This window comes from Schistocerca cancellata, chromosome 8 (genome assembly GCF_023864275.1).
Source record: "Schistocerca cancellata isolate TAMUIC-IGC-003103 chromosome 8, iqSchCanc2.1, whole genome shotgun sequence".
NCBI classification, from domain to species: Eukaryota; Metazoa; Arthropoda; class Insecta; order Orthoptera; family Acrididae; genus Schistocerca; species Schistocerca cancellata.
In genome coordinates, this window is record NC_064633.1 from 41,583,117 (window position 1) to 41,610,081 (window position 26,965).

General features: G+C 41.9%; 1 protein-coding gene across 6 annotated transcripts in view; it reads right to left on the bottom strand.

The window, feature by feature from the left end:
* Window positions 1-26,965, bottom strand: part of LOC126094782 (trans-1,2-dihydrobenzene-1,2-diol dehydrogenase-like) — an 86,454-nt gene that overhangs the window by 17,549 nt on the left and 41,940 nt on the right. For all 6 annotated transcript variants that reach the window (XM_049909344.1, XM_049909339.1, XM_049909338.1 and 3 more), the window contains exons 3-5: window positions 17,398-17,689; window positions 10,949-11,198; window positions 6,220-6,367 (exon numbers count right to left, since the gene is read on the bottom strand). In XM_049909344.1, the coding sequence (XP_049765301.1) occupies window positions 6,220-6,367; window positions 10,949-11,198; window positions 17,398-17,689 (690 nt within the window). The remainder of the gene's footprint in view (window positions 1-6,219; window positions 6,368-10,948; window positions 11,199-17,397; window positions 17,690-26,965) is intronic.

A 26,965-nucleotide genomic window follows, 5' to 3' on the forward strand; every position in this document is an offset into this window, starting at 1 on the left:
CTAGGTCTTCGTGGCAAACGAATCTGCTCCAGTCCGGAATCCCTGAGGCATTACACCAACAACCTGACAACAGCTTTCGCATCCCGCAACTACCCTCCCGACCTGGTACAGAAGCAAATAACCAGAGCCACTTCCTCATCCTCTCAAACCCAGAACCTCCCACAGAAGAACCACAAAAGTGCCCCACTTGTGACAGGATACTTTCCGGGACTGGATCAGATTCTGAATGTGGCTCTCCAGCAGGGATACGACTTCCTCAAATCCTGCCCTGAAATGAGATCCATCCTTCATGAAATCCTCCCCACTCCACCAAGAGTGTCTTTCCGCCGTCCACCTAACCTTCGTAACCTCTTGGTTCATCCCTATGAAATCCCCAAACCACCTTCCCTACCCTCTGGCTCCTACCCTTGTAACCGCCCCCGGTGTAAAACCTGTCCCATGCACCCTCCCACCACCACCTACTCCAGTCCTGTAACCCGGAAGGTGTACACAATCAAAGGCAGAGCCACGTGTGAAAGCACCCACGTGATCTACCAACTGACCTGCCTACACTGTGATGCATTCTATGTGGGAATGACCAGCAACAAACTGTCCATTCGCATGAATGGACATAGGCAGACAGTGTTTGTTGGTAATGAGGATCACCCTGTGGCTAAACATGCCTTGGTGCACGGCCAGCACATCTTGGCACAGTGTTACACCGTCCGGGTTATCTGGATACTTCCCACTAACACCAACCTGTCAGAACTCCGGAGATGGGAACTTGCCCTTCAGCATATCCTCTCTTCTCGCTATCCGCCAGGCCTCAATCTCCGCTAATTTCTAATTTCAATCTGCCGCCGCTCATACCTCACCTGTCTTTCAACATCATCTTTGCCTCTGTACTTCCGTCCCGACTGACATCTCTGCCCAAACTCTTTGCCTTTACAAATGTCTGCTTGTGTCTGTGTATGTGTGGATGGATATGTGTGTGTGTGCGAGTGTATACCTGTCCTTTTTTCCCCCTAAGGTAAGTCTTTCCGCTCCCGGGATTGGAATGACTCCTTACCCTCTCCCTTAAAACCCATATCCTTTTGTCTTTCCTTCTCCTTCCCTCTTTCCTGACGAGGCAACCGTTGGTTGCGACAGCTTGAATTTTGTGTGTATGTTTGTGTTCGTTTGTGTGTCTGTCGACCTGCCAGCACTTTCATTTGGTAAGTCACATCATCTTTGTTTTTAGATATATTTTTCCTTCGTGGAATGATTCCTTCTATTATAACCATATCATTAATTTGAACCCAACAATTACGTTTGTTACTGTCGCCTTTGCATTTCGAGATCTTTCCTGTCGTCTTATTTCTCTTTTTTCTTTTTCTTTTTATTTTCTCTTTCTGTTTTTACCAGTAGTCTCACTTTGTATTCACCCCCCTTTTACCGTAATCTACTATACAATTTTATCCCGCCATATATATGCTCAACAATACGTAACCCACTTCCCAACCATAACCAAAAGTTTTTATTTTCCGCTTTCAACACTACCGCTGCTATAAAATCCACCGTTTCTAGTTCAATAATAGCTGCTTTCACGTATTTAACAACCATTTCGGCTACTTCTAATAACTTTAACTTTATTTCCACTTCCGTTTTTCGCACATCACTGATCATTTTAGCCGCTCCCCACAGGTTTTAACGTCATCTTTTCTACAATTGTTAGCCCCATTTTCGTAATCTTTCACCACAACACCACTCCTTTAATACGTTTTTTCGAAATTTTCTCGAATTTCTCCGTCCTTTAACGTCATTTTAGCCGCTCCCCACAGGTTTTAACGTCATTTTTTCTACAATTGTTAGCCCCATTTTCGTAATCTTTCACCACAACACCACTCCTTTAATACGTTTTTTCGAAATTTTCCCGAATTTCTCCGTCCTTTAACTTGATTTAGCGGCAACACAACCACCTAACCTTTTTGCACATCGCTGTCTACCAACCCAAGTTCAATACAAGATCAACTTAACCAACACTTTTTCGCCTTTTTTCATACCAGATCTCCAATTGCTTTCTAGTTCACCTTTATCTCTCCCCATATATTTCTATCTTTCTTTTTCATTTCAACCTCATGTTAAACTTTCCACCTTCTAATACCATGCCACCCTCACAACACCCCCACAACGACCCCATTAAGTTTTATTTACATTCCCTCCGCAAGCATGCCTTCACCCTAGCCAGATTACGCTCACATATTTTATTTTCTCAGGCTTGTCTGACATTTGGCATAACCCCCAAAGGCCTCACACTTAAAGTTCCCATCTCTGGTTGCAACCCTTCTTTCCATCAGTCCCTATACCAGTTCCAAACTGAACAATCCATTGCCCTCACCCACCTAATCCTTCACCTACACATCAACTCAGCCAATGAACACACCCGTCAACTCCTATCCTTAATAAAAGTCCTCAATCTTTCCTCTCCCACATCCACACCGGCTATTCAGAGCATCCTCCTACAGGCCAACCGCCAATTAGAACAGCATGCCACCCTTCACCTCAAAAAACTATCCAATCTCCTGGTTTCCCACCTCCGGAAAGGCAACTCACTCACCCTTCACAACCTTTCCAGCAAACCTCAACCACCTCTCATTGCACACAAACCCAGTCTCTCCCATCTATTCAATCTCCCACTTCCAGCTCCACTCCCTCCAAAACCTCAAAATTCCGATCAACACAATCTGGCACCACAACACCCTAATTCAGTAGTTAACCTTTCCTCTAAACCTCTCTCCCAATCCGAAACCTCTGTCCTATCCAAAGGCCTCACCTTCAGCCCCACTCCCAGATTCAACCAAACAGCCCTCGTCAAAGATTTACTGTCCTACACTCGTACTCTCTGCTGGAAGTATCACTTTGCCACGAAGAAAAATGATCCTAATCCTACCCCTAATGATCCAACTCCCCGAGACACTATCCAAATTGAACCCTGCCTGGAACAGTTCCGTCCTCCGTCACAGCAGGACCCACCTCCTCTTCCTCAAAATCACCCTCTCCAAACCTTCCAGGAATTTCTGACTTCCAGCCTTGCCTCTCAATCCTTCTTAAAAAACCTTAATCCTACTCCCAACATCACCACTGCTGAAGCCCAGGCTATCCGTGATCTGAAGGCTGACCGGTCCATCGTCATTCTTCCGGCGGACAAGGGTTCCACGACCGTGGTACTTGATCGTCGGGAGTACGTGGCTGAGGGATTGCGTCAGCTTTCAGACAACACCACATACAAAGTTTGCCAAGGTAATCCCATTCCTGATGTCCAGGCAGAGCTTCAAGGAATCCTCAGAACCTTAGGCCCCCTACAAAACCTTTCACCTGACTCCATCAACCTCCTGACCCCACCGACACCCCGCACCCCTACCTTCTACCTTCTACCTTCTCCCTAAAATTCACAAACCCAATCATCCCGGCCGCCCCATTGTAGCTGGTTACCAAGCCCCCACAGAACGTATCTCTGCCTACGTGGATCAACACCTTCAACCCATTACATGCAGTCTCCCATCCTTCATCAAAGACACCAACCACTTTCTCGAACGCCTGGAATCCTTACCCAGTCCGTTACCCCCAGAAACCATCCTTGTAACCATTGATGCCACTTCCTTATACACAAATATCCCGCACGTCCAGGGCCTCGCTGCGATGGAGCACTTCCTTTCACGCCGATCACCTGCCACCCTACCTAAAACCTCTTTCCTCATTACCTTAGCCAGCTTCATCCTGACCCACAACTTCTTCACTTTTGAAAACCAGACATACCAACAATTAAAGGGAACAGCCATGGGTACCAGGATGGCCCCCTCGTACGCCAACCTATTCATGGGTCGCTTAGAGGAAGCCTTCTTGGTTACCCACGCCTGCCAACCCAAAGTTTGGTACAGATTTATTGATGACATCTTCATGATCTGGACTCACAGTGAAGAAGAACTCCAGAATTTCCTCTCCAACCTCAACTCCTTTGGTTCCATCAGATTCACCTGGTCCTACTCCAAATCCCATGCCACTTTCCTTGATGTTGACCTTCACCTGTCCAATGGCCAGCTTCACACGTCCGTCCACATCAAACCCACCAACAAGCAACAGTACCTCCATTACGACAGCTGCCACCCATTCCACATCAAACGGTCCCTTCCCTACAGCCTAGGTCTTCGTGGCAAACGAATCTGCTCCAGTCCGGAATCCCTGAGGCATTACACCAACAACCTGACAACAGCTTTCGCATCCCGCAACTACCCTCCCGACCTGGTACAGAAGCAAATAACCAGAGCCACTTCCTCATCCTCTCAAACCCAGAACCTCCCACAGAAGAACCACAAAAGTGCCCCACTTGTGACAGGATACTTTCCGGGACTGGATCAGATTCTGAATGTGGCTCTCCAGCAGGGATACGACTTCCTCAAATCCTGCCCTGAAATGAGATCCATCCTTCATGAAATCCTCCCCACTCCACCAAGAGTGTCTTTCCGCCGTCCACCTAACCTTCGTAACCTCTTGGTTCATCCCTATGAAATCCCCAAACCACCTTCCCTACCCTCTGGCTCCTACCCTTGTAACCGCCCCCGGTGTAAAACCTGTCCCATGCACCCTCCCACCACCACCTACTCCAGTCCTGTAACCCGGAAGGTGTACACAATCAAAGGCAGAGCCACGTGTGAAAGCACCCACGTGATCTACCAACTGACCTGCCTACACTGTGATGCATTCTATGTGGGAATGACCAGCAACAAACTGTCCATTCGCATGAATGGACATAGGCAGACAGTGTTTGTTGGTAATGAGGATCACCCTGTGGCTAAACATGCCTTGGTGCACGGCCAGCACATCTTGGCACAGTGTTACACCGTCCGGGTTATCTGGATACTTCCCACTAACACCAACCTGTCAGAACTCCGGAGATGGGAACTTGCCCTTCAGCATATCCTCTCTTCTCGCTATCCGCCAGGCCTCAATCTCCGCTAATTTCTAATTTCAATCTGCCGCCGCTCATACCTCACCTGTCTTTCAACATCATCTTTGCCTCTGTACTTCCGTCCCGACTGACATCTCTGCCCAAACTCTTTGCCTTTACAAATGTCTGCTTGTGTCTGTGTATGTGTGGATGGATATGTGTGTGTGTGCGAGTGTATACCTGTCCTTTTTTCCCCCTAAGGTAAGTCTTTCCGCTCCCGGGATTGGAATGACTCCTTACCCTCTCCCTTAAAACCCATATCCTTTTGTCTTTCCTTCTCCTTCCCTCTTTCCTGACGAGGCAACCGTTGGTTGCGAAAGCTTGAATTTTGTGTGTATGTTTGTGTTCGTTTGTGTGTCTGTCGACCTGCCAGCACTTTCATTTGGTAAGTCACATCATCTTTGTTTTTAGATATATTTTTCCTTCGTGGAATGATTCCTTCTATTATAACCATATATATATATATATAAATATAATAGAGGGAAACATTCCACGTGGGAAAAATATATTTAAAAAGAAAGATGATGAGACTTACCCAACAAAAGCGCTGGCAGGTCAATAGACACACAAATAAACACAAACATACACACAAAACTCTAGCTTTCGCAACCAACGGTTGCCTCGTCAGGAAAGAGGGAAGGAGAAGGAAAGACAAAAGGATATGGGTTTTAAGGGAGAGGGTAAGGAGTCATTCCAATCCCGGGAGCGGAAAGACTTACCTTAGGGGGAAAAAAGGACAGGTATACACTCGCACACACACACATATCCATCCATACATACAAGACACAAGCAGACTCTTTGCCTTTACAAATGTCTGCTTGTGTCTTGTATGTATGGATGGATATGTGTGTGTGTGCGAGTGTATACCTGTCCTTTTTTCCCCCTAAGGTAAGTCTTTCCGCTCCCGGGATTGGAATGACTCCTTACCCTCTCCCTTAAAACCCATATCCTTTTGTCTTTCCTTCTCCTTCCCTCTTTCCTGACGAGGCAACCGTTGGTTGCGAAAGCTAGAGTTTTGTGTGTATGTTTGTGTTTATTTGTGTGTCTATTGACCTGCCAGCGCTTTTGTTGGGTAAGTCTCATCATCTTTCTTTTTAAATATATATATATATAAGGTTATAATAGAAGGAAACATTCCATATATATATATATATATATATTAACCTGCTTATATATGGTTTCATAAAGAATGGCAAAACAATCCTGAATACTTATGGAAACTTTCTTTTGTGTGAAGTGCTTAAAATATATCATACCTTCTCTCAGGCATCGCCTAACTTCCATAGCCTCGTAGCGCAGCCCTGCACTGTTTATGAAATTAAATGCCTTTGATGCTGTCGGAAGAATAAAATCAGATGTCTTGTCTGGTGCTGCCACTCTTGTAGGACACCAGAAATTTGGTATCTGTACAAATAACATCAAACAAATTAAGTAATCTGATTTCAAGCATAGTGATGGAAACATTTTAACACAAGGGGTGCAGACAGTGTATTTCCTAAAAGTCATACAAAGTCCAACTTACATGGTTGTTAAAAACTGTGGCTTACTAGCAACATAAGAGTAGCCTGTGCAGTGACAAATAAGATCTTGTATGTGAAGCTCTCTCATTATACTCAGAACTGGAAATACATTGTAATAATTTCCTTATTGTATATAATTTTTAATCTATTATTGCATCATTTCTGTGAAAATATGCATTTAATCTAAGGTAGCAGAGCAAAGGAGTGTTTAACTCGGCACTCCTTTTTAATTTTATTATTACTAGTGCATAGTTATTGTTGAAACTTCCTGTCAGATTAAATCTGTGTGTTAACCAGGGACCACTGCTTTTCTCAGGAAAGTGCTCTACCAACTGAGCTAGCCACACATGACTCACAATCTGTCCTCACAGCTCTACTTCCGCCAGTACTGTATCTCCTACCTTCCAAAGCTCAAAGAAGTTCGCCTGCAAAACTTGAGGCACTAGTACTCCTTTAAGTTCATTCTGCAGTGGAGTGTGCACGAATCTGAAACTTCTTGGCAGATTAAAACTGTGTGCCAGATTAGACTGGGACTTGAAACTGGGTCCTTGGCCTTTCGCGGGCAGGTGCTCCACTGACTCAGTTATTATCATTGTGTTCATTACTTCCTATACTCTATGCATTGATATTTATATTCTGTGTATTGTTCATTCCACACCCAAGCAACTAGCTCATACGCAATATGAATCTACCCGGCCAGTGGTTCTCCACCTTTCTGATACCATTACCCTTAAGTTCAACCAGATATTAGCTAGTCTCCCCAACCCTCTCCCATTCTCCCACCATTATGTTAGTGCCTCACTAAACTTTAGAATGAAAACAAATTTTCTTTGAACACTTATTTTTAAAATGAAGAAACGGAAATGACGTTTAATTTTTGTAGATATTTTATGAAACCACGAACTATTAAGTCAATGAGACAACTGGTACTGCTTATTTCCAACCCATTTCTTTAAGAATAATGAAGTAATTCTCAGTATATTTCAAGTGCTCTCTTCAGTTTCTTCTCAGAAAAGAAAACTAATTGTCACAGTAAGGGTAGCTATTTGTTATAAAACATTCCTCCTCTGCATCCCCATTTGAAATCAACCAGGTTAAAATGTGTGCACTTATTCATACAATGTAGGCTTTCACGGCCAGTGTTGTCTTCAGCTGAAACTTCGGGGCTGAGAGACCGAAGTCGATGTATAAAATTTCCACCTAACATTTCGTCTCCATCTGCGGGAGACATCTTCTGAGGTTGTCCAGATGACTTCACGTTTGCGTTGGTAGAGAGCACGCCATTGATGTTAATGTCAGGGACACCTGTTGGGGTCTGGTACCCAAAAGGACGTCTGATCTTCATCCAGACTTGGGAAGGTGACGTATGGCATCCAATGGTCGACACGTACCTCACCCAACACCCCTGTTTTCGTCGTTTCATAAGCACGCGAACGCGGGCACGGAGCCGCTTGATGGCTATTAAGTGTTCTAGGGAAAGATGCCACTTATGTCGCTGTAGAGCTTGCCGATGCTCTTTAATTGCCTCAGCAAATTCCAGTTACCACCAAGGATCTGTTTTTTGCAGGGGGCACCCTAGAGAATGAAGGATCATGTTTTCTGCTGCAGAAAGTTTTGTTGTAGTGACCTGCTCAATCACGACATCAATGGCACCATGTGGGGGAGACTCAATGGTGACAGCAGAGGTGAAGGCTACCCAGTCTGCCTTGTTTAAAGCCCACCTGGGTAGGTGTCCATGGGCATGATGCTGGGGGAGTGACAGGAAGATGGGAAAGTGGTCACAACCACACAGGTCATCATGTGCTCTCCAGTGGATAGATGGGAGGAGTCCTGGGCTGCAAATTGATAAATCAATGGCTGAGTAACTACCGTCACCCATACTGAGATGTGTGGCGGCCCAAGTATTTAAGAGGCAGAGGTCAATTTGGGACAGCAAATTTTCGACATCTCTGCCACGGCCAGTAAGCATGGTGCTACCCCATAAGGGGTTATGAGCGATAAAATCTCCGAAAAGAAGATAAGGTTTAGGGAGTTGATCAGTCAGTGAAGCCAATATGTTCGGGGGTACCGCACAATCTGGAGGGAGATATACATTGCAGACAGTTATTTCCTGCATCGTCTGTATCCTGACAGCCACAGCTTCAAGAGGAGTTTGAAGGAGCACAGGTTCACTACATACCGAGTTCAGGACGTAAACGCGAACTCCACCTGACACACTATTATACGGTTCTTGTAATATTCCCTGTGGAGGACAGGGGTCCACATTGTCGGGAACCAGGTTTCCTAGAGGGCAATGCCGAAAAAGCAGGTGGGTCATGCCATGGGAGGCGAGGCACACGGAGTATTGGGATGGGATGGACGTTCACAATCTCGACACGTGTTGCTGGAAGTATAGCAGGAACACGTACGGCCGAACTACCGGCGCTTAAAGCACCGCGTTGGGGGAGGGATATATGGCTTGACATCACAGAGGTAGACCATCACCTCGACCGTCTCGGGTAATATGTCAGCCTCGGAAACTAAGATGAAGGCATCGGTGGGAACCTGATTGTCCCTCGGACCCAGATGGATGCGCCAGATGAAATGAACTCCTCGTCACTCTAAGATGGCGTGCAGCTCGTTGTCAGACTGCAAAAGAAGGTCCCTGTGGAATATAATACCCTGGACCATATTTAAGCCCGTATGAGGCGTGATGGTAACGGAAACATCCCGTAGCTTGTCACAAGCAAGTAATGCCCGTGACTGGGCAGAGTATGCCGTTTTTATCAAGACTGCCCCTGACCGCATTTTGGACAAGCCCTCCATCTCCCCAAACTTGTCCTCTAAATGCTCTACAAAAAACTGAGGCTTCGTCGAGACAAAGGAGTCCCCATCAGCTCTCGTACATATGAGGTACCAGGGCGAAGAAGGTTCACCGCCATCCTTAGCCTGGTGTTCCTCCCAAGGTGTGGCCAGGGAGGGGAACAATTTAGGATCATACTTCCTTGCATTGTACTGAGACTTGGAATACTTAGAGACTGCTGGCATTTGATCACCAGCAAGTGATGACGTGGTACGCTCCATCGCATGTCATCCACCCTGATGCCACCTACTCAGAGCAGGGCCCCTCCTCACGGGCACACCCAGCCGCAGCAAAGGCCACCTGGCAGGATGGCCATTGCCGGGCGTCCCGTTGCCCCAGGGTGACAGGCATCTACTCCGTAGCATACGTCGGGAGTCAACGGCGCAGGCATCAGCAGAGTGATCCCTATGTAGTCAGGAGGCTACAACCAACAGGGTACAAGGCGGCCCTGCCACAATGGACTGGCTACGGTGCTGGATATGAGATGCAAAGAATTCCACGGTCCTCATTGGCGCACAAGACGACACTGCATAGTGGGTGGAGGAAAACACAACCAGGAAGGTGCTCTCGCTCAAGAGATGGAGGATGAGCAGGACTGCAATGCCACGACGAGAAAAAGGGCTAAAAATCTCAATGCACCACGTAAGACGCCCTTCCCCAACTGGCTCGCTCTTTGGGAAAATTTTGAAAAATGGAGGTCAAACCCTACAGGGGACCATCACATAAAGACTGAAAGTTGTGAGACTCCTTTTAGTTGCCTCTTACGACAGACAGGAATACCTCAGGCCTATTCTAACCCCAGGGCCTGCAGGGGTGGGCACCTAGAGTGGATGCTGGTCACTATAGTGTACTGGTAGGGAAACTCTGCAGAGTTGCCAGAGTCACCTCTGCCATCCCAATTAGTTAGCTGTGTAAGCCACTAACGGATTATGACGATTAGCAGCATATGACTAGGTCATAAGGATTTCTACCAGCAATAACTGGATGGTAATCACTGGTTCCAACATAGGAGTTACTGCTGCCATCTCCACCACTGCTGCGTAACAACTAAGCAGCAATGTGGTTGACAGAGGCTACCAACCAACATCCCAAGCCATCTAGTCTGCCCCTGACATGCTTCCCCTTGGCACAGCTAGGGCAAAGGTGGAAGATTTCAGTTCCACATGTTACCTATAGGTTTGTGAGTTCTCATGTCCCAGCCAGGCACTGATGACAATGAAACATGTATTGAGGGTGCCACATTTGCTTACATGGCACCACTGTACATGCAGCACTGTCCAGTGGGTGGGGCCTATTTTGTTTGAAGACACTTAAGGGGACACATTAAAAAGCGAGTCCTTAGTGCATGCTGCTTGCTGCTGAATGTTCTCTTTCTTTGTACGCACAGTGCCTTTTATGACTATTTAAACAGACCTAGTCATTCTTTCTAGATATCCTTCGATACTTTTGTTTACAGGTGAGCTGCTGGCACTGTGAACTCTTATGTTCAGCTACTTCATAAAACTAGATCAGATATGGTCTGATTGGATGCTACTTTTAGATGATAAGATCCTGCAAGATATAAAACGTGCCTGTCTTTCAATACTACTTCATGCTACTGTAGAATGCAATGAAATTACATACCTTTAAACTGCCTTTGGTCCCAACTATAAATCCTTCATTAGGGAGATACGTTCGAGCATTTGTACTCAGCACCGCTGTTTTACCACCTTCATATGTTAATACACAGGCCATGCTATCATCACATCCAAATTCATTCAAGTGTCCAAGAGCAACAATATTTTTTGGGTGTACAGGACCAAATACGAATATAGCGAGCTGTAGGCAATAAACTGCCAAATCAAGTACAGTACCACGACCAAGCTCCTTTGATCTACAATGAAAAATAATTAAATGTGTTATTAATTTGCACCACACTGGCAATGTGTCAGATGTATTTCAGAATCATACAAATAAACAAAGGTAATCTGCACTCTTACAAGAACTTCAACCATTAAGATGAAGAATTAGTGAACATTGTATGAGAGAGTATTTCTATTTATGGTCTCCACTTTGGTGTAAATGATGTTTGACAAGTTCTGAATGGTTGTTGGCTTGACAGCGTTTGCTTTAGATTTTGTTTGCTACTACAGAGTTCACCTTTGGCATGTAAGTGTACAAGATGTCCTGAAAGCAGCTACGTGCTCAATGCAAGCATTTTTGCCTGTGTGTTTACTTATTATGTTTACTAGCTGAGTTCTAGTATTTCATTACTGTGTGTGTGACATGAATTGGTTTCAAAAACCTAACAATATTAAGAACAGGAAAGTTGCTATTCACCATATAGTGGAGATGCCGAGTCGCAGATAGTCATAACAAAAACTGCTTTTTGTTGCACCTATCTGCGACTCGGCATCTCCGCTATATGGTGAGTAGCAACTTTCCTTTTAGTAATATTGTTACATTCCATCTTGTATTTTCCATTGTTTGATTTCAAAAACCTAAGTAATTTCAACTCAAATTCAAACTTGTTTTTGTGTTAATTGTATCAAAGCTCATAAACGTCATGATATATTTAGTATTTTGAGCACTGCGTGTTACAGAAAACATATTTCATAACATACCATCAGCTGAAATCTATATATGTGCTACATATAATTTTACTAGTAGTAACCTAATAAAGAAAAAGGGTTCACCCAAAATTTTAGTGTATATCTACATGTATCATCAGTATAATCACACATTTTTCCAAATTTTTGAAAGAAATGAGTGCTGCACATAACATAGTTCAAAAGAAGTCAGTGTTTATGAGTTACTGTTACTGTAGCATACATTATAACTAACAGCCGTGTAACTGGCTCTTTTTACTGATCACCAGACTTGCTGCAGATGTATTCAAAACTTTAGAGAAAACCTCAGTTTTGCTATAATCAATCTTCCCTAATTATAGTATCTTCATTGGATGGATCATCCAACACTCAACTGGGACAATTACAGTTTTGTAAGTAGCGAGGATGACAAAAATTCTATGAAACATTGCTAAATGCCTTCCCTGAAAACTACCTAGAATGGATAGTTCAGAAGTCTACTCCATGATGGCAACAAGAGACCCAACCTTTTTGGGCAGATCCACACAAACTGAAATTAGTAACCATGAGACAGTTATAGCAACAATGATTACCAAAGTGTAAAGGGGAGCTAAAACAAGTAAAAAGATTTAAATGTTTTGCTAACTAGATAAAGAGGTTGTAGAGTCATCATTTAGCTCTGGACAAGAGCAAGTAGGAGAACTGTCGCTCAAGTTTAAATGAAAAGTTGATTATGCACTGTTCAGATATGTATCTAGTACAATAGTTCATGAATGGGAGGGACATTCTACGATATAAAGTCACTATAAAGAAACTTCAAAAATAACAGACTACTACACAATAGATGTAAAATACAGCATGTGGCTATAAATAGGGAAATGCAATGCATGAATCCTTCAACAATTGCTGTAGCAGAAAATGCAAAAGATGCAACAGTGTTTGCCCAAATATCAGGTGCTACATTGAATTTTCTGTGCGCAGCTTCCAGAAATAACAAACACCTAACCCAGTTTTCACAACAATTTCCTGATGTCAAGCAAAAATACTGAAATCAGTAGTTTTCAAATGTTTCTTTACAGAGGAAAATCCTGTGTCTATCTTAATTCTCACACTACAGCAGCAAAGACGAGAGACACAGACATTAGTGTCAATATTGTTGCAAAACAGCTGAAATTATGAAAACCAAGTAAAGCTCCAGGGTCTGATGGAACCTCTATCAGATTCCACACTGAATTTGTGGCTGATTTAGCTTCTTTTTAAACCTTAACGTACTGTAGATCCCACAAACAAAAAACTATGCCTGGACGTTTGAAGAAAGCTCAGGTGACACCTATCTACAAGAAGGGCAGCAAAAGTGATGATGTTTGGTTTGTGGGGTGCTCAACTGCATGGTTATCAGCGCCTGTACAAATTCCCAACCTTTGCTCAGTCCAAACTTGCCACTCTCATGAATGATGAGTACAATACAAACGCCCAGTCATCGAGACAGGTGAAAATTCCTGACCCCGCCGGGAACTGAACCTGGGACCTCCTGCTCGGGAAGTGAGACCACGACCACGAGCTGCAGACAGCAGCAGAAATGATCTTTTAAACTACTGCCCAATATCATTGATGTCCATCTGTTGTAGAATCCTACAACATACAATGAGTTATCTGTAACAGAATGACCTCCATGCGAACCAGCATGAATTATGAAACATTGACCGTGCAAAACCCAACTTGAACTTTTCTCACACATCATCATGAAGGCCATATGCCAAGGCAATCAGTTGTGGGCTGTATTTCTTGACATTAAAAAAGAATCTGACAGTAAAACACCGCAGTTTGTTAATTAACTATCATTATATGGGATATAGAACAAAATTTGGGACTGAATTGAGGATTTCTTAAAGGATGCAACAGGTTTTTTTGCATGGACAGTCATCGGCAGAAACAGAAGTAAATTTAGGCATGCACCACAAGACTGTATTGGGACCGTTGCTGTTCATGTCGCATACTGACAACCTTGCAGATAACATTAATAGTAACCCCATACCTTTCACTGACTGTGTAGTGGTTATTTATAACAAAATACTGTCTGAAAAAAGGCCTTACAAATATTCAGCGTTGATAAAATTTGTCAGTGGTGCAAAGATTGGCAACTTGTTTTAAATGAAATTGAATGATCACACAGGCTCAGCCATACATAAAACAAATAGCATAATTTGGTTTATTGGTAAATAGTATGGAAATGCAATCAGTCTACAAAGAAGATTGTTTACAAATAATTTGTGTGACACATCCTAGTATTTTGCTCAACTGATGGGACACATACCAAAAGGACTAACAGGGGATATTGAACATATACACAGAAGGGCAACACGAATGGTTGCAGGTTCATTTGATCTGTGGGAGAGTGTCACAGAGATGTTGAAGTAAGTGAACTGGCAGACTCTTCATGACAGACGCAAACTATCCCATGAAAGCCTAGTCACAAAGCGTCAAGAACCATTTTTAAGTGATGACTCTTCGAATATACTACTGCTCCCTCAGGAATCTCAAAACAAGCTAATACTATTTATAATTGAATGGAATAGGAACAAGCTGTACTAATTGTTATGATAGGAAGTACTTCATGCCAAGTACTTCATAGTCATCTGCTGGATATGGATGTAAATGTAGATTTGAGGGAACAAAATCCCACGTTGATAAAGTGGGAAAATGGGGTAGCCACTTAACATTACCACATTAAGAAACATGGCACCTTGGAGACATTCAGCATAAGGTCCCATGGGTGTTCTGGCCGTGTAAGCTATTGTTCCACCCTGTTGGAACCACACATACAAATAGATCATGATGTGGCTCACTTATAGCACTACAAATTGTTGCAACACAGCGAACTGATAAGACAGAGCATCGCCTGCTCCATTCTTAAAACAATAGTGTAAAAAATATTTTGCTCAGACATGCCACACCACACAGTAACTTTGCCATTATGAAGTGATGATGCCTGAAATTGATTATGGTATACAGGGGCAATACCTTAAGGTTGATTGTCTGCGTAGCGCAAAAATGAAAAGTGGTCTCCTCACATATCATGAAATTTTTTGAGAGAATCAGGTTAGGCGTTTGTTATCTTTAGAAGCTATGTACATAAAATGCAATGTACCCCCAGATCTCCAGGCAAAACCTGTTGAGTCACTTGCAACTTATCTTTTGTGGGCTCCATTTAGTATCCACACGCAACATCTGTCCTCCAGTCTTGCTGGAAGAGTTAGTTAAAGACCTCACCAACAAAGTGATCTTGCTGGAGTCACCTTGATAGTAGCTCTCACTGCTGCAAAGTTATCTGGACTGTGAACTATACGAGGACTACCAGGAAAACCGATGTTTTAAGCAGAAGCTGTTTACCTGAACTGCTAGGCTCAACTTATAAGTGCCTTCTACTACAAAACTGGTCCCATCCACCTGATGTCAGAGTGTCCACAAAACAAATTCTGTATTATTATGAAACTATTATCACATTTGAAAGATGTTTCAATTGCAAAAGCATGATGTGCATTCATCCAATGCTTCAAATGCATTGGTTACAGGAAGCAGAGGTGGGTTAAAAACCAACACAACTGCCAAGATGGATAAAATCTGCTTTCAATAACAGTGCTTAAATATTAGCAGTCTACAAAGCTGTGACTACTGCTGGAATGACACGGTCTTTCAAATAATGTACACTGACATGAAGTTCAAATTCTTTATGTTTAAATATAATGTTCAAAATGGGTTAATGTTTCTATCACACATTGTACAACATTCTAGAACAATGTTTCTTGACCTTTCTCAGATCCATTACCCCTGAACAAGACTGCATGTCACCTGATATCCTAACAAAGCTTAGTACACAACTAACTGCTAGATCAATTCTGAAGCTATGAAATACAACTAAAATTTAGTTAATGTTCAAACAAATATAGCTTCTACGCTTTTGCAGCTTTTTTAATGAGCAAAGAAATGGCGACCGCTTGGAACATTTGGTAATGTCCATTTCTCCTTTTTCTGTATTATCAGTTTGATCTCAGCCAACGTACATCACTCGAAAATCTACTAACACATATTTTAGTTGTGGCATATAGAATCCATATACTTGAAGGTTTAATAGATTTTCACCAAAAACCTTTCATGAAATTTGTTACCACTTGTCAATCTATTTTTGGTATGTTGTCCTTGCAGAGACCAAGGCATTGTATTTTGACTTGAATTTCACATTCTCGATCATAAACGCTTTTTGTTTATACCCCTTACAAAATTTCATAATATATTCAAGGGGGTATTATAACCCCAGACTGGTAACCATTGTACTATAACATTTAATTTAATAATCCAACAATCACATTTTGTAATGATGTGTCTGTCTTTAGAAAGACTGTATCTTCTCAAAGTAAGTTAATAATACTTCATAAAGTTGCTAAGTTTCTGTGTTGAGTTTCACTGAATGGCAAACACACACACAACTTGTTCTATCCAAGTCTTACATCAATTGCCCAGTGTAATATGCTGTATCAGCATTGGTACATGCAAGTACACAACATTTATAAAAGCAGACAATTTCTGACATGGAGATTGAGCATACGCTACATCTAATAAGCAGGGAAATCAAACACTTTAAAATACTGGAGTGATGGAAATTTCATAGAAACAAAGTTCTGCTGGCTGCTGCATAAGAATACTCTCTGAGATACTTGTGCACCCAAGATTTATTTGCCAATTTTTATCCTATTAGGTCCTATGGTATCTCATCCAGGGTTAGCCAAAGGATATTTTTAACCTTTAAAATGCCACCAGAGTGATCTGACATGTTAGCTCATGAATTTGGTACTGGCTACTGTCACAGGGTGTAAGAGTAGCAATATTGACACACCACTACAGCATATATTTCCTAACAGGATCAGATTTTAATAATGAAAGCTAATTCAAAACAAAGTGCTACATATGATATAGAAAGGTGATTGAGTGAGTTGAACTGAACTTTGATTAACTAATGTACAATATTTTGAATAAAAAAAAAAAGCCTTAAAAATTTAAAATGTAAGCAATGAATTTATAACAATTCTAATCTATTTTTTAGTCTCAGTAGCACATTTTTTGATACAGGCCATGTTTTGATCCTCTCTGAATCATTTTCAGATCTATTTATTTGCACCAGAAACGTGTCGGATCTGTGTCAGAACATTATATCGGAGTACTGTACACCAACATTAGGTTCTGACCAATGAGAAATGAGAATTGTTTTAAAGTTGTTCTCTTGTGATAAATATGTTGGCTATAGTGTACACAATAAACCGAAGATTTTTAAATTTTAGGCTGAGGCTTTCACATGCAGCTTTCTGGGAGGACCTGTAGGAGAGGTGGGGTGGGTGGTGGGAAAGACAACGCACAATGTTCAAAGCAACTGCTAAAACTGTTTATGTAACTATGCAATTAATACTTAACAATAATAAAAGGTACCAGCAGTAAGGATAACAATATTTTTACCTTGGGCGGTCTTCCTTCTCCAAAGGAACACCAAAATTCGCTATGACCTGGACAATGTCACCCAATGTACCTGCATTCATTTCCCTCCTAAGCATGGCATAAGCAGGAAAACAACGGGACCAAACTGCCTCCATTAAAAATAGCTTCTTCTCTCTTGCCAATGCAATGAGTTCTTTTGTTTGTTTAGAGTTAATAGTGAGTGGCTTTTCACAAAGTATAGGTTTTCCATTCTCCAACATCAATTTTCCAACATGGTAATGTTGTGGATGTATGGCTCCAATGTACACAACATCTAAAAAAATAAAAAAAATAAAAATTAAAAAAAATGACAGAACAATTTGATGCATTTAACTATACAAAATGAGTCTGATGGGTTGTCGAATATTTCTGCAAAACATCTTAAAATACACAAACTACCTCAGCAGTGGGTCAGATCTGAAACCAACTGCTGAATCTCTCTCAAATGTAGAATGGTGCACATCCTATTAAAAATTCACCTTATGCTGCTATCTTTAGGAGAAATAGGAGGGAAAAACTGAACTATGAAATTAAGAAATTATAAATGGAAACCCGGCTTAAGCTCAAGAAGATTCAGGTCATTGAAATCAACAAATTCCGGAAGACAAAAAATTACTGCCTTGTGTCCAGATATCCTTTCTTAGTTTTTGTGCCGGATGAGCACCTCACACTTTTGTCGAGCACATAAACACATATAAGACAATACCTGTGTAACAAGTTCAGTACATCTACACAAGATGTTGATTGTCACAATGTGGTACCTCCCAGTACCTACTGCAACCTACATCCTTCTGAATCTGTTTAGTGTATTCATCTCTTGGTCTCCCTCTACAATTTTTACCCTCCACACTGCCCTCCAATACTAAATTGGTGATCCCTTGATGCCTCAGAACATGTACTACCAACCGATCCCCCCTTCTAGTCAGGTTGTGCCACAAATTTCTCTTCCCCCAATTCTATTCAGTACTTCCTCATTAGATACGTAATCTACCCATCTAATCTTCAGCATTCTTCTGTAGCACCATATATCGAAAGCTTCTATTCTCTTCTTGTCTAAACTATTTATGGTCCACATTTCACTTCCATACATGGCTACACTCTGTACAAATACTTTCAGAAATCACTTCCTGATACTTAAATCTATACTCAATGTTAACAAATTTCTCTTTTTCAGAAACGCATTCCTTACCATAGCCAGTCTACATTTTGAATTTTGTATCCTCTCTGCTCTTACCATCATCAATTAGTTTGCTCCCCAAACAACAAAACTCATTTACTACTTTAAGTGTCTCATTTCCTAATCTAATTCCCTCAGCATCGCCTGATTTAATTAGACTACATTCCGGTCTCGCCTCTTGCTTTTCTTGATATTCATATTATATCCTCCTTTCAAGACACTGTCCTTTCCATTCAACTGCTCTTCCAAGTCCTTTGCTGTCTCTAACAGAATTACAATGTAATCTGCAAACCTCAAAGTTTTTATGTCTTCTCCATGGATTTTAATTCATCCTTTACTGCTTGCTCAATATACAGACTGAACAATGTTGGGGATAGGCTACAACCCTGTCTCACTCCCTTCCCAACCACTGCTTCCCTTTCATACTCTTCGACTCATAACTGCCATCTGCTTTCTGTACAAATTGTAAACAGCCTTTTGCTCCCTGTATTTTACCCCTGCCACTTTCTGAATTTGAAAGAGAGTATTCCAGTTAACAGTGTCAAAAACTTTCTCTACGTCTACAAATGCTAGAAACCTGGGTTTACCTTTCCTTAATCTATCTTAGAAGATAAGTTGTAGGGCCAGTATTGCCTCGTGTGATCCAACATTTCTATGGAATCCACACTGATCTTCTCCAAGATCGGCTTCTACCATTTTTTCCAATCGTCTGTAAAGAATTCGTGTCAGTATTTTGCAGCCGTGACTTATTAAACTGATAGTTCGGCAATTTTCACACCTGTCGACACCTGTTTTCTTTGGCATTGGAATTATTTTATTCTTCTTGAAGTCTGAGGGTATTTCGCCTGTCTCGTACATCTTGCTCACCAGATGGTAGAGTTTTGTCAGGGCTGGTTCTCCCAAGGCTATCAGTAGTTTTAATGGAATGTTGTCTACTCCCAGGACCTTGTTTCAACATAAGAATTTCAGTGCTCTGTCAGACTCTTCACACAGTATCATATCTCCCACTTCATATTCATCTACGTCCTCTTCAATTTCCTTAATATTGTCCTCAAGTACATCGCTCTTTGATAGACCATCTATATACTCTCCTTCCACCTTTCTGCTTTTCCTTCTTTGCTTAGGACTGATTTTCCATCTGAGCTCTTGCTATTCATTCATTCTTCTTCTACCGTATTTATTTCCCCTGTATTTGCTGAAACTCTCTACAACCTCCTTTATCCACATCCCATCTCCTTAAATTCCTACCTTTTTGCAGTTCCTACAGTTTTAATCTACAGTTCGTAACCAACAGATTGTGGTCAGAGTCCACATCTGCCCCTGGAAATATCTTTCAATTTAAAACATGGTTCCTAAATCTCTGCCTTACCATTATATAATCTATCTGAAATCTTCCAGTGTCTCCAGACCTCTTCCACGTATACAACCTTCTTCCATGATTCTTGAGCCAAGTGTTAGCTATGATTAAGTTATGCTCTGTGCAAAATTCTACAAGGCGGCTCCCTCTTTCATTCCTTACCCTCGGTCCATATTCACCTACTACTTCTCTTCCTTTTCCTACTGTTGAATTCCAGTCCCCCCGTGACTATTAAATTTTCATCTCCCTTCACTATCAGAATTTTTTTTTTTAATCTCATCATACATTTCATCAGTCAATCTCTTTGTCATCTGCGGAGCTAGTTGGCATATAAACTTGAACTTGTTTCTATCTTGGCTACAATACTGCGTTCACTATGTTGTTCATAGTAGCTTACCCACACTCCTATTTTTTTTATTCCTTATTAAACCTACTCATGAATTACCCCTATTTGATTTTGTATTTATACGCCTGTATTCACCTAACCAGAAGTCTTGTTCCTCCTGCCACCGAACATCACTAATTCCCACTATAACTTTAACCTAGCCATTTCCCTTTCTAAATTTTCTAACCGACCTGCCTGATTAAGGGATCTGACATTCCACACTCCGATCTGTAGAACACCAGTTTTCTTTCTCCTGGGTAGTCCCTGCCCAGAGATCCGAATGGGGGACTATTTTACCTCCGGACTATTTTACCCAAGAGGACGCAGTCATCACTTAACCAAACGGTAAAGCTGCATGCCCTCGGGAAAATTAGAGCTGTAGTTTCCCCTTGCTTTCAGCAACGTACACTACAGATTTACAGAAAATGTTGATAATTTTGTGAGGTACGGTACTTGATGAGCGTTTTGTTTTGTATTATACTATACAAAACATTTTAAATGCAAAAGTGCACATAAATTTCACCTGAAAAACTCTTTCCTTGATTATAAACTTACTTTATAACTTATATACTTAAGATAGTGATGTGAAACTGATACCATCTGCTTAAAAACAATGTTTATTTTTCCCAAATGTCATTTTAAGTTTCTGCAGTATAGTGTAGTGCTCAGAAAACCAGAAAGGTTTTCCAATGACAAAAGCTGCTTTCTCTCTCCTCTGTTAGGGTGAGACCAGGTTACTACAACCAATGTAACAGATTTCAGGCACCATAAGAAAAAAAGAACAGAATGTTGAGGTATGGTAATTAAAAGTGATACAACATGCTCCCTACCTTTGAGATGTGTGCATGGAAATAGTACTGCAACATAGTCGAAGCTGATACCATCATGGCACATCCCTCTTACATTTGTGTCTCAATCTGCCTTAGTTTACTATTGAGTATTTTTCATTTAGTCCCACCAATATCATGGTTAGTATAAGCACTTGGCATTGCATTAATCTTAAATTTCTTACGAAATTAATAAAAGATTTGCAACTGTTAAAAAAGGTGACTAACAATAATACAATAAATATAAACGTATGGCACAAAGTTTGGTACCACGTGCCATGGAATTTGAATCCCCGCCAGACGTCATGGACGTCGAAGACCCCTAGAGGTCCCTGCACCATCGTGCCGTAAGCTGTGGCGGTGTGTGCCTCTTGGCCCACATTTAGTGTGAGGGCGCCAAAGTGGAACACATGGTTCCACCGGCCAATAGTGGTGCCCCCGATAAGAGTACATAAGTGCCTGTCTCTCGCTCAGCCAGCCAGTGTAACCTTGCGTACGTCTCTGGACACATCGCCTCGCCTTAGACTTGCTTATTTACTTTCTTGTTGTGTGTACGAGTGGACGTGGTTGTTAGGTTTTCTTGTGACTCAGTTGTTTCGATCCTGTTGTTGTTCGTTCTGTCCTTCTTTGGTCATGTCCCTCCTCTTCCGTTGTGTTGTTGTTCGCGGGCCATTCCACGGGTCCCACAGCGCTTTCTGTTACTTCAACCCCGCGACTGCTCCAGTCACCATTACAACACAAAGTGTTTCCTTAACATTGGAAAGAAGTCAGTGACCAAGTCCCAAGCAACCAGTAACTCTAAGAAGTGATAGACATTCTGGAAACTGAGACTTCTTTGCAGATTAAAATTGTGTGCTGGATCGAGACTTTAATTTGGGGTCTTTGCATTTCGCAGTAGACTGGTACAGAACTTGCCTGCAAAATGCAAAGGTGCAAAGGTCCCAAGTTCCAAGTCTCAATCCAGCACACAGTTATAATCTGCCAGCAAGTTTCATATTGGCACACACACTGCTGCAATGTAAAAATATCATTCTGAAAACTAATGATATTGTGAAGAAACTCTGTCTCTGAGCAACTGAATGACTGGAACTATGGCAAACATTGAATAAAGATAGTAAGAAGTTTTACATGACAATTTCCTCATGATAAATTTGTTGCAAAAAGAACGAAACAGAAGTTTCACCATGGGTTTGTAAAGAAAGAAGCAGTTGTGTACATTTGCTAGCAAGCAGAGTTTTCATTTATACAAAGGATTTACTACTGCCATTCAATAAACACTGCTCCACAATTTTTGTCTCAGTTCATGCTTGTCCTTAGGCATTAGAGTTTGATGACAATATAAAAAAAAAATATTCCTTTTTACATGTACTATTTTTCTACATAGTCCCCATCATGTTTTGTGGCCTTACATCAGCATTGCTTGAGAACATGTATTCCTTGTCAGTATACTTTCTTTTCTTGTGCTTGCATTTATGTTTTCACTGCATGAAATACACTCTCATCATCTTTGAAGTGTATTCTACATAGAGAATCCTTCAGAGGCACAAACAGTTTGAATGTTCTTGGTGCCAGGCCTAGGGCACAGGTTGGATGAGGCAATGATGTTCAACCCAATTCTGCAGTGTGTTTCCTGGTTCTGAGGCTTCCGTGTGGGCATACATGGTTGTGTTGAGGCACGATTTTGTTTAGATTCTTGTCACACTCAACACTTCAGAAATGGTTCTTGAATTTGTTCTGTCTTCATACATGCCTCTGAATTAATGGTTGACCCCTTTGGCAACACATCCACCAGAATGACATCAGCACTATCCCAAAACACTGTCACCATGACTGCCAGCAGGGGGAGCTGCCTTTAATTTATTCTTTTTTGGTAGCTGAGGATGGTGCCACTCTGTTTTATGGATGCTGAACAGGCAGGTTTTCAGCACTCTTACACTCATTAAAGCAAACGAATGCAAATAGAACCTTTAAAATTCTTGCATACCAATGAACTAAAATTGACCACACAATCAACCCATCTCAAATACACTTGCACAATTCACAAAAGTGTAAAACCCAAACCACATTCATTTGAACATTACTTAAAATAGAGGGTAGATCCATTGTCAAATCTGCCGCGGCTCGCTGGTCAGAACATAAAACACTGTCCAATAAAATGTTATGAAATGAAAGCTGCTACTCACCATATAGCGGAGATGATGAGTCACAGATAGGCACAACAAAAATTACATTACATTCTCCGATAGGGTTTCGAGTTCCTCTCATCGTGCCCCGAAATGAAAAATGTCCTACCCACTATGCCCCCCCCCCCCCCCCCAAACGCTATTCCACCGAACCTACACAATATATTTGTCCATCCCTACACAAACCCTGCTCCCAACCCCTACCTCATGGCTCATATCCCTGTATAAGAGACCTAGATGCAAGACCTGTCCAATACATCCTGCAACCATCACCTACTCCAGTCCAGTCACAAACATCCCCTATCCCATCAAAGGCAGGGCTAGCTGTGAAACCAGTCATATGATCTACAAGGTAAATTGCAACCACTGTGCTGCATTCTATGTGGGTATGACAACCAACAAGCTGTCTGTCTGCATGACTGGCCACTGACAAACTGTGGCCAAGAAACAAGTGGACCACCTTGTTGCACAGCACGCCACCCAACACGACATCCTTTTTTTCAATGACTGCTTCACAGCCCGTGCCATATGGATCCTTCCCATCAACACCAGCTTTTCCGAATTGTGCAGGTGGGAACTTTCCCTGCAATATAGCCTACATTCCCGTAACCCTCCTGGCCTCAATCTTTGTTAGTCATTGTCCTCACCCATTCAGCCCCTTTCCTGTTCTCATTCCAGCACTACACAGCCTCATTCCACCATCACACCCAGTCTTTTTACTTCTCTCTGTTTCCACTACCCCCCCTCTCCCCCCATCTAACCTCTCAACTGCACATAGCTGCCCTACCCTGTCTCCATCTCATCCCTGTGTGCTTCCCACCAGCAAGTGTCCCCCGCCCTACCCTTGTGTGTGTGTGTGTGTGTGTGTGTGTGTGTGTGTGTGTGTGTGTGTGGGGGGGGGGGGGGGGGGGGCGTCTATTTTTGACAAAGGCCTTTGTGACAGTCTTTTTGTTGTGCCTGTCTGCAACTCAGCATCTCTGCTATATGATGAGTAGCTACTTTCCTTTCATAATATTGTTACATTCCATCCTGGACTTTCCACTGTTTGATTTTTGTACAATAAAATGTGACACACAGTGATCTATTTGCCATAAGCACCACACATTGGACAGTCTTCTCGTTGGAGCAAGAAGCCATGCATCATAGGGCTGTGGCCTACGCAAAGACAAGGAAGGAGAACCTTGTCTCATTGATGTGGCTGAAAGGATGTACACCATGGTCACACTGTGGGCTGTATTAGTCAGAGCTTATTGTTACTCAAGCCACTCAATTTCCCACTGATGCAAGACACTGGATCTCAACCTATAGCACGCTGAGGAATGGCACACTGAAATAGCTGAGGATCGCGACATGCCTCCTTGGATGCTAGATTCACTTTTTTGTACCCATGTGCCCAGGTACCCAGCAAAAAGACATCTTCTTCCCCAATCATTGTAGTTGGAGGAGGGCATCCTGTATGTTCTGGACTACTTTATCTGCTGTGTACAAACACTGTAGAGAGTGAAGGGCACTCAGAGTCTCTCAAAAGATAAGAAATTTAGCACTGGAAGAACATCTCATTTGCTCCAGTGCCCGCAAGATCACATATAATTCTGCATGGAAGACAGCAAGGCTTGAGTCATATGGACCTTAAGGACACAATCCCAGAAAACAACAGAGCAGTGAATGGAGTCCTCTGTAAAGACAGCTATACAGTTGTGGTGCTCATATAAATTGTCAGAAAATATTGCATTAAAAACAGAAGCAGGAGTGCACAGTGGCAGATGGTTAAAACCCTGGATTTTAAGGTTGGACTTGCTCTACTCCAAGTGACTCCAGCACATGGATCCCAAATGGACTTGTTGCTCGCGCACAATGGGTGAATAGGTGCAACAGAGGGGTTTACCGATGCCTCTTCTTTAGTCTTTTTCTTCTTCTTGTTTATCCTGGCTTCTTGAGATGCCTTGTGAAGAGATACGATACAAGAAGTTCCGTAGTGGTATCGGACAATCATGAAGTTACACAACAGTTCATAATTTAACTTTTGAAACTGCCAGTTTATTGGCATTTATGGAAAGAAAAACACTCTCATACTTTCATGCGGTCAGCAAACTTCCTGTAACATTTTGTGTGTGTAATGGGCCGTACTACGTTGCAAATCATTCTAATGAATTAATTAAGCTCCTTTACAGTGTTGTTAGGCAATGTAATCAACATGGTGATGTGTGTTTCAATTAAAACTGGACAACGATATTTTGAATAAACTTTCAGTTCATTTTTTGGTCAAAAATCAGCACTTTTTCTCAAAATTAATTTCTAACTTCATGTATTAAGTCAAAACACATTTGCAACTATTACACACGATTTATTGGACAGCTCGATCAGCACTGGCGTGTACTGTATTCCAAACTGAGCGCACAGGTTTCACTTTTCCCTAACGGGCTAAATGACTCTTTTGTAATAATGCGATGTGTCTATCTCATGTAAAGTTGAAATAAAACTGGGTTTACTCTCCATTCAGGTCAAGATCACAAAATAAAATTCACCACATAGGTTAGCGAAATGTACACGCGCACTTTTAGCACCCGAAGTGATAGCTCGTCTCAGAGTAAAAGCCACATATAAATTCACACTTTTTTTTATGCATACAAAATTTAAAACACCTTTATATTAAACAAATAAATTATGGCATGTAATTGCTAATTAAACATTTCTGATTTTGAATTAACTTCAAGAACTTGTATTTCATAATCAATAAAATTTTATCGCCTGAGAGAAATTATTAGTTTGCTAAGACGGATCCAGATTACAGTCAAGTTGTGTCTGGATGATGTCACAAATGACACTTGTTTGGAATGAACGAAATACCTGTATTGAAAAATACTGTCTGTTGAGTAATTTACTGACTTTCATAGCAAATTTGGTACCCCTCGCATCGCTACACTGCCCCCAATCTGTAATGTCACAATAAGATCGAAGACGTTACAGGATTCACTGAAGCGTGCTAGGGTTGTGTACTGTGCTGTTATAGCTTAGTTCAGCCATCCCAGGATTCATACCACACTTTGTAACACACACTTTACATTAAATTTTACATCAATAATTGTAAATGGGGGCCTAACAGAAATTGCCCATTTAAATGAATCTCCAAAAGTCAATGAATTTGTTTGAATTTCACTTTCTGACATGATGCACTTCACACTGGCTACACAACACTTTACTATTTGGTGAGAAGCCCTTTCAACTGGCTGCACAAGGCAGGGATTGCAGTCAGTTCTGATGGAAAATGGACAGAACTGCGACCTCCACCGAGCCGTATATGAAGCTATAGACAGCTAGGTTATCTTCTTCTTCCTTGCTTTTCAAACGAGATGCATACAGTGTTGGGTTCAATGACGTGTCATCTGGAAACATCCTCTCTGCTTCTCCACTATGTGCCTTCCGATTCTCTCTGGAGCAAGTGTTGTGTCTTTGCCTGATATTGTTTTGTCAACAGAAAAACTAAGTGAATGCGCAATTCTTCCAGTTATTCAGCGAATGTGTTCCATAATTTGTTTAATAAAGATTATTTCCTTGAAATGTGGATTACAGCATTTGTTGTTTGTTTCACGGCTTGAAGTTGCTTACTGCAGGTTGGGAATA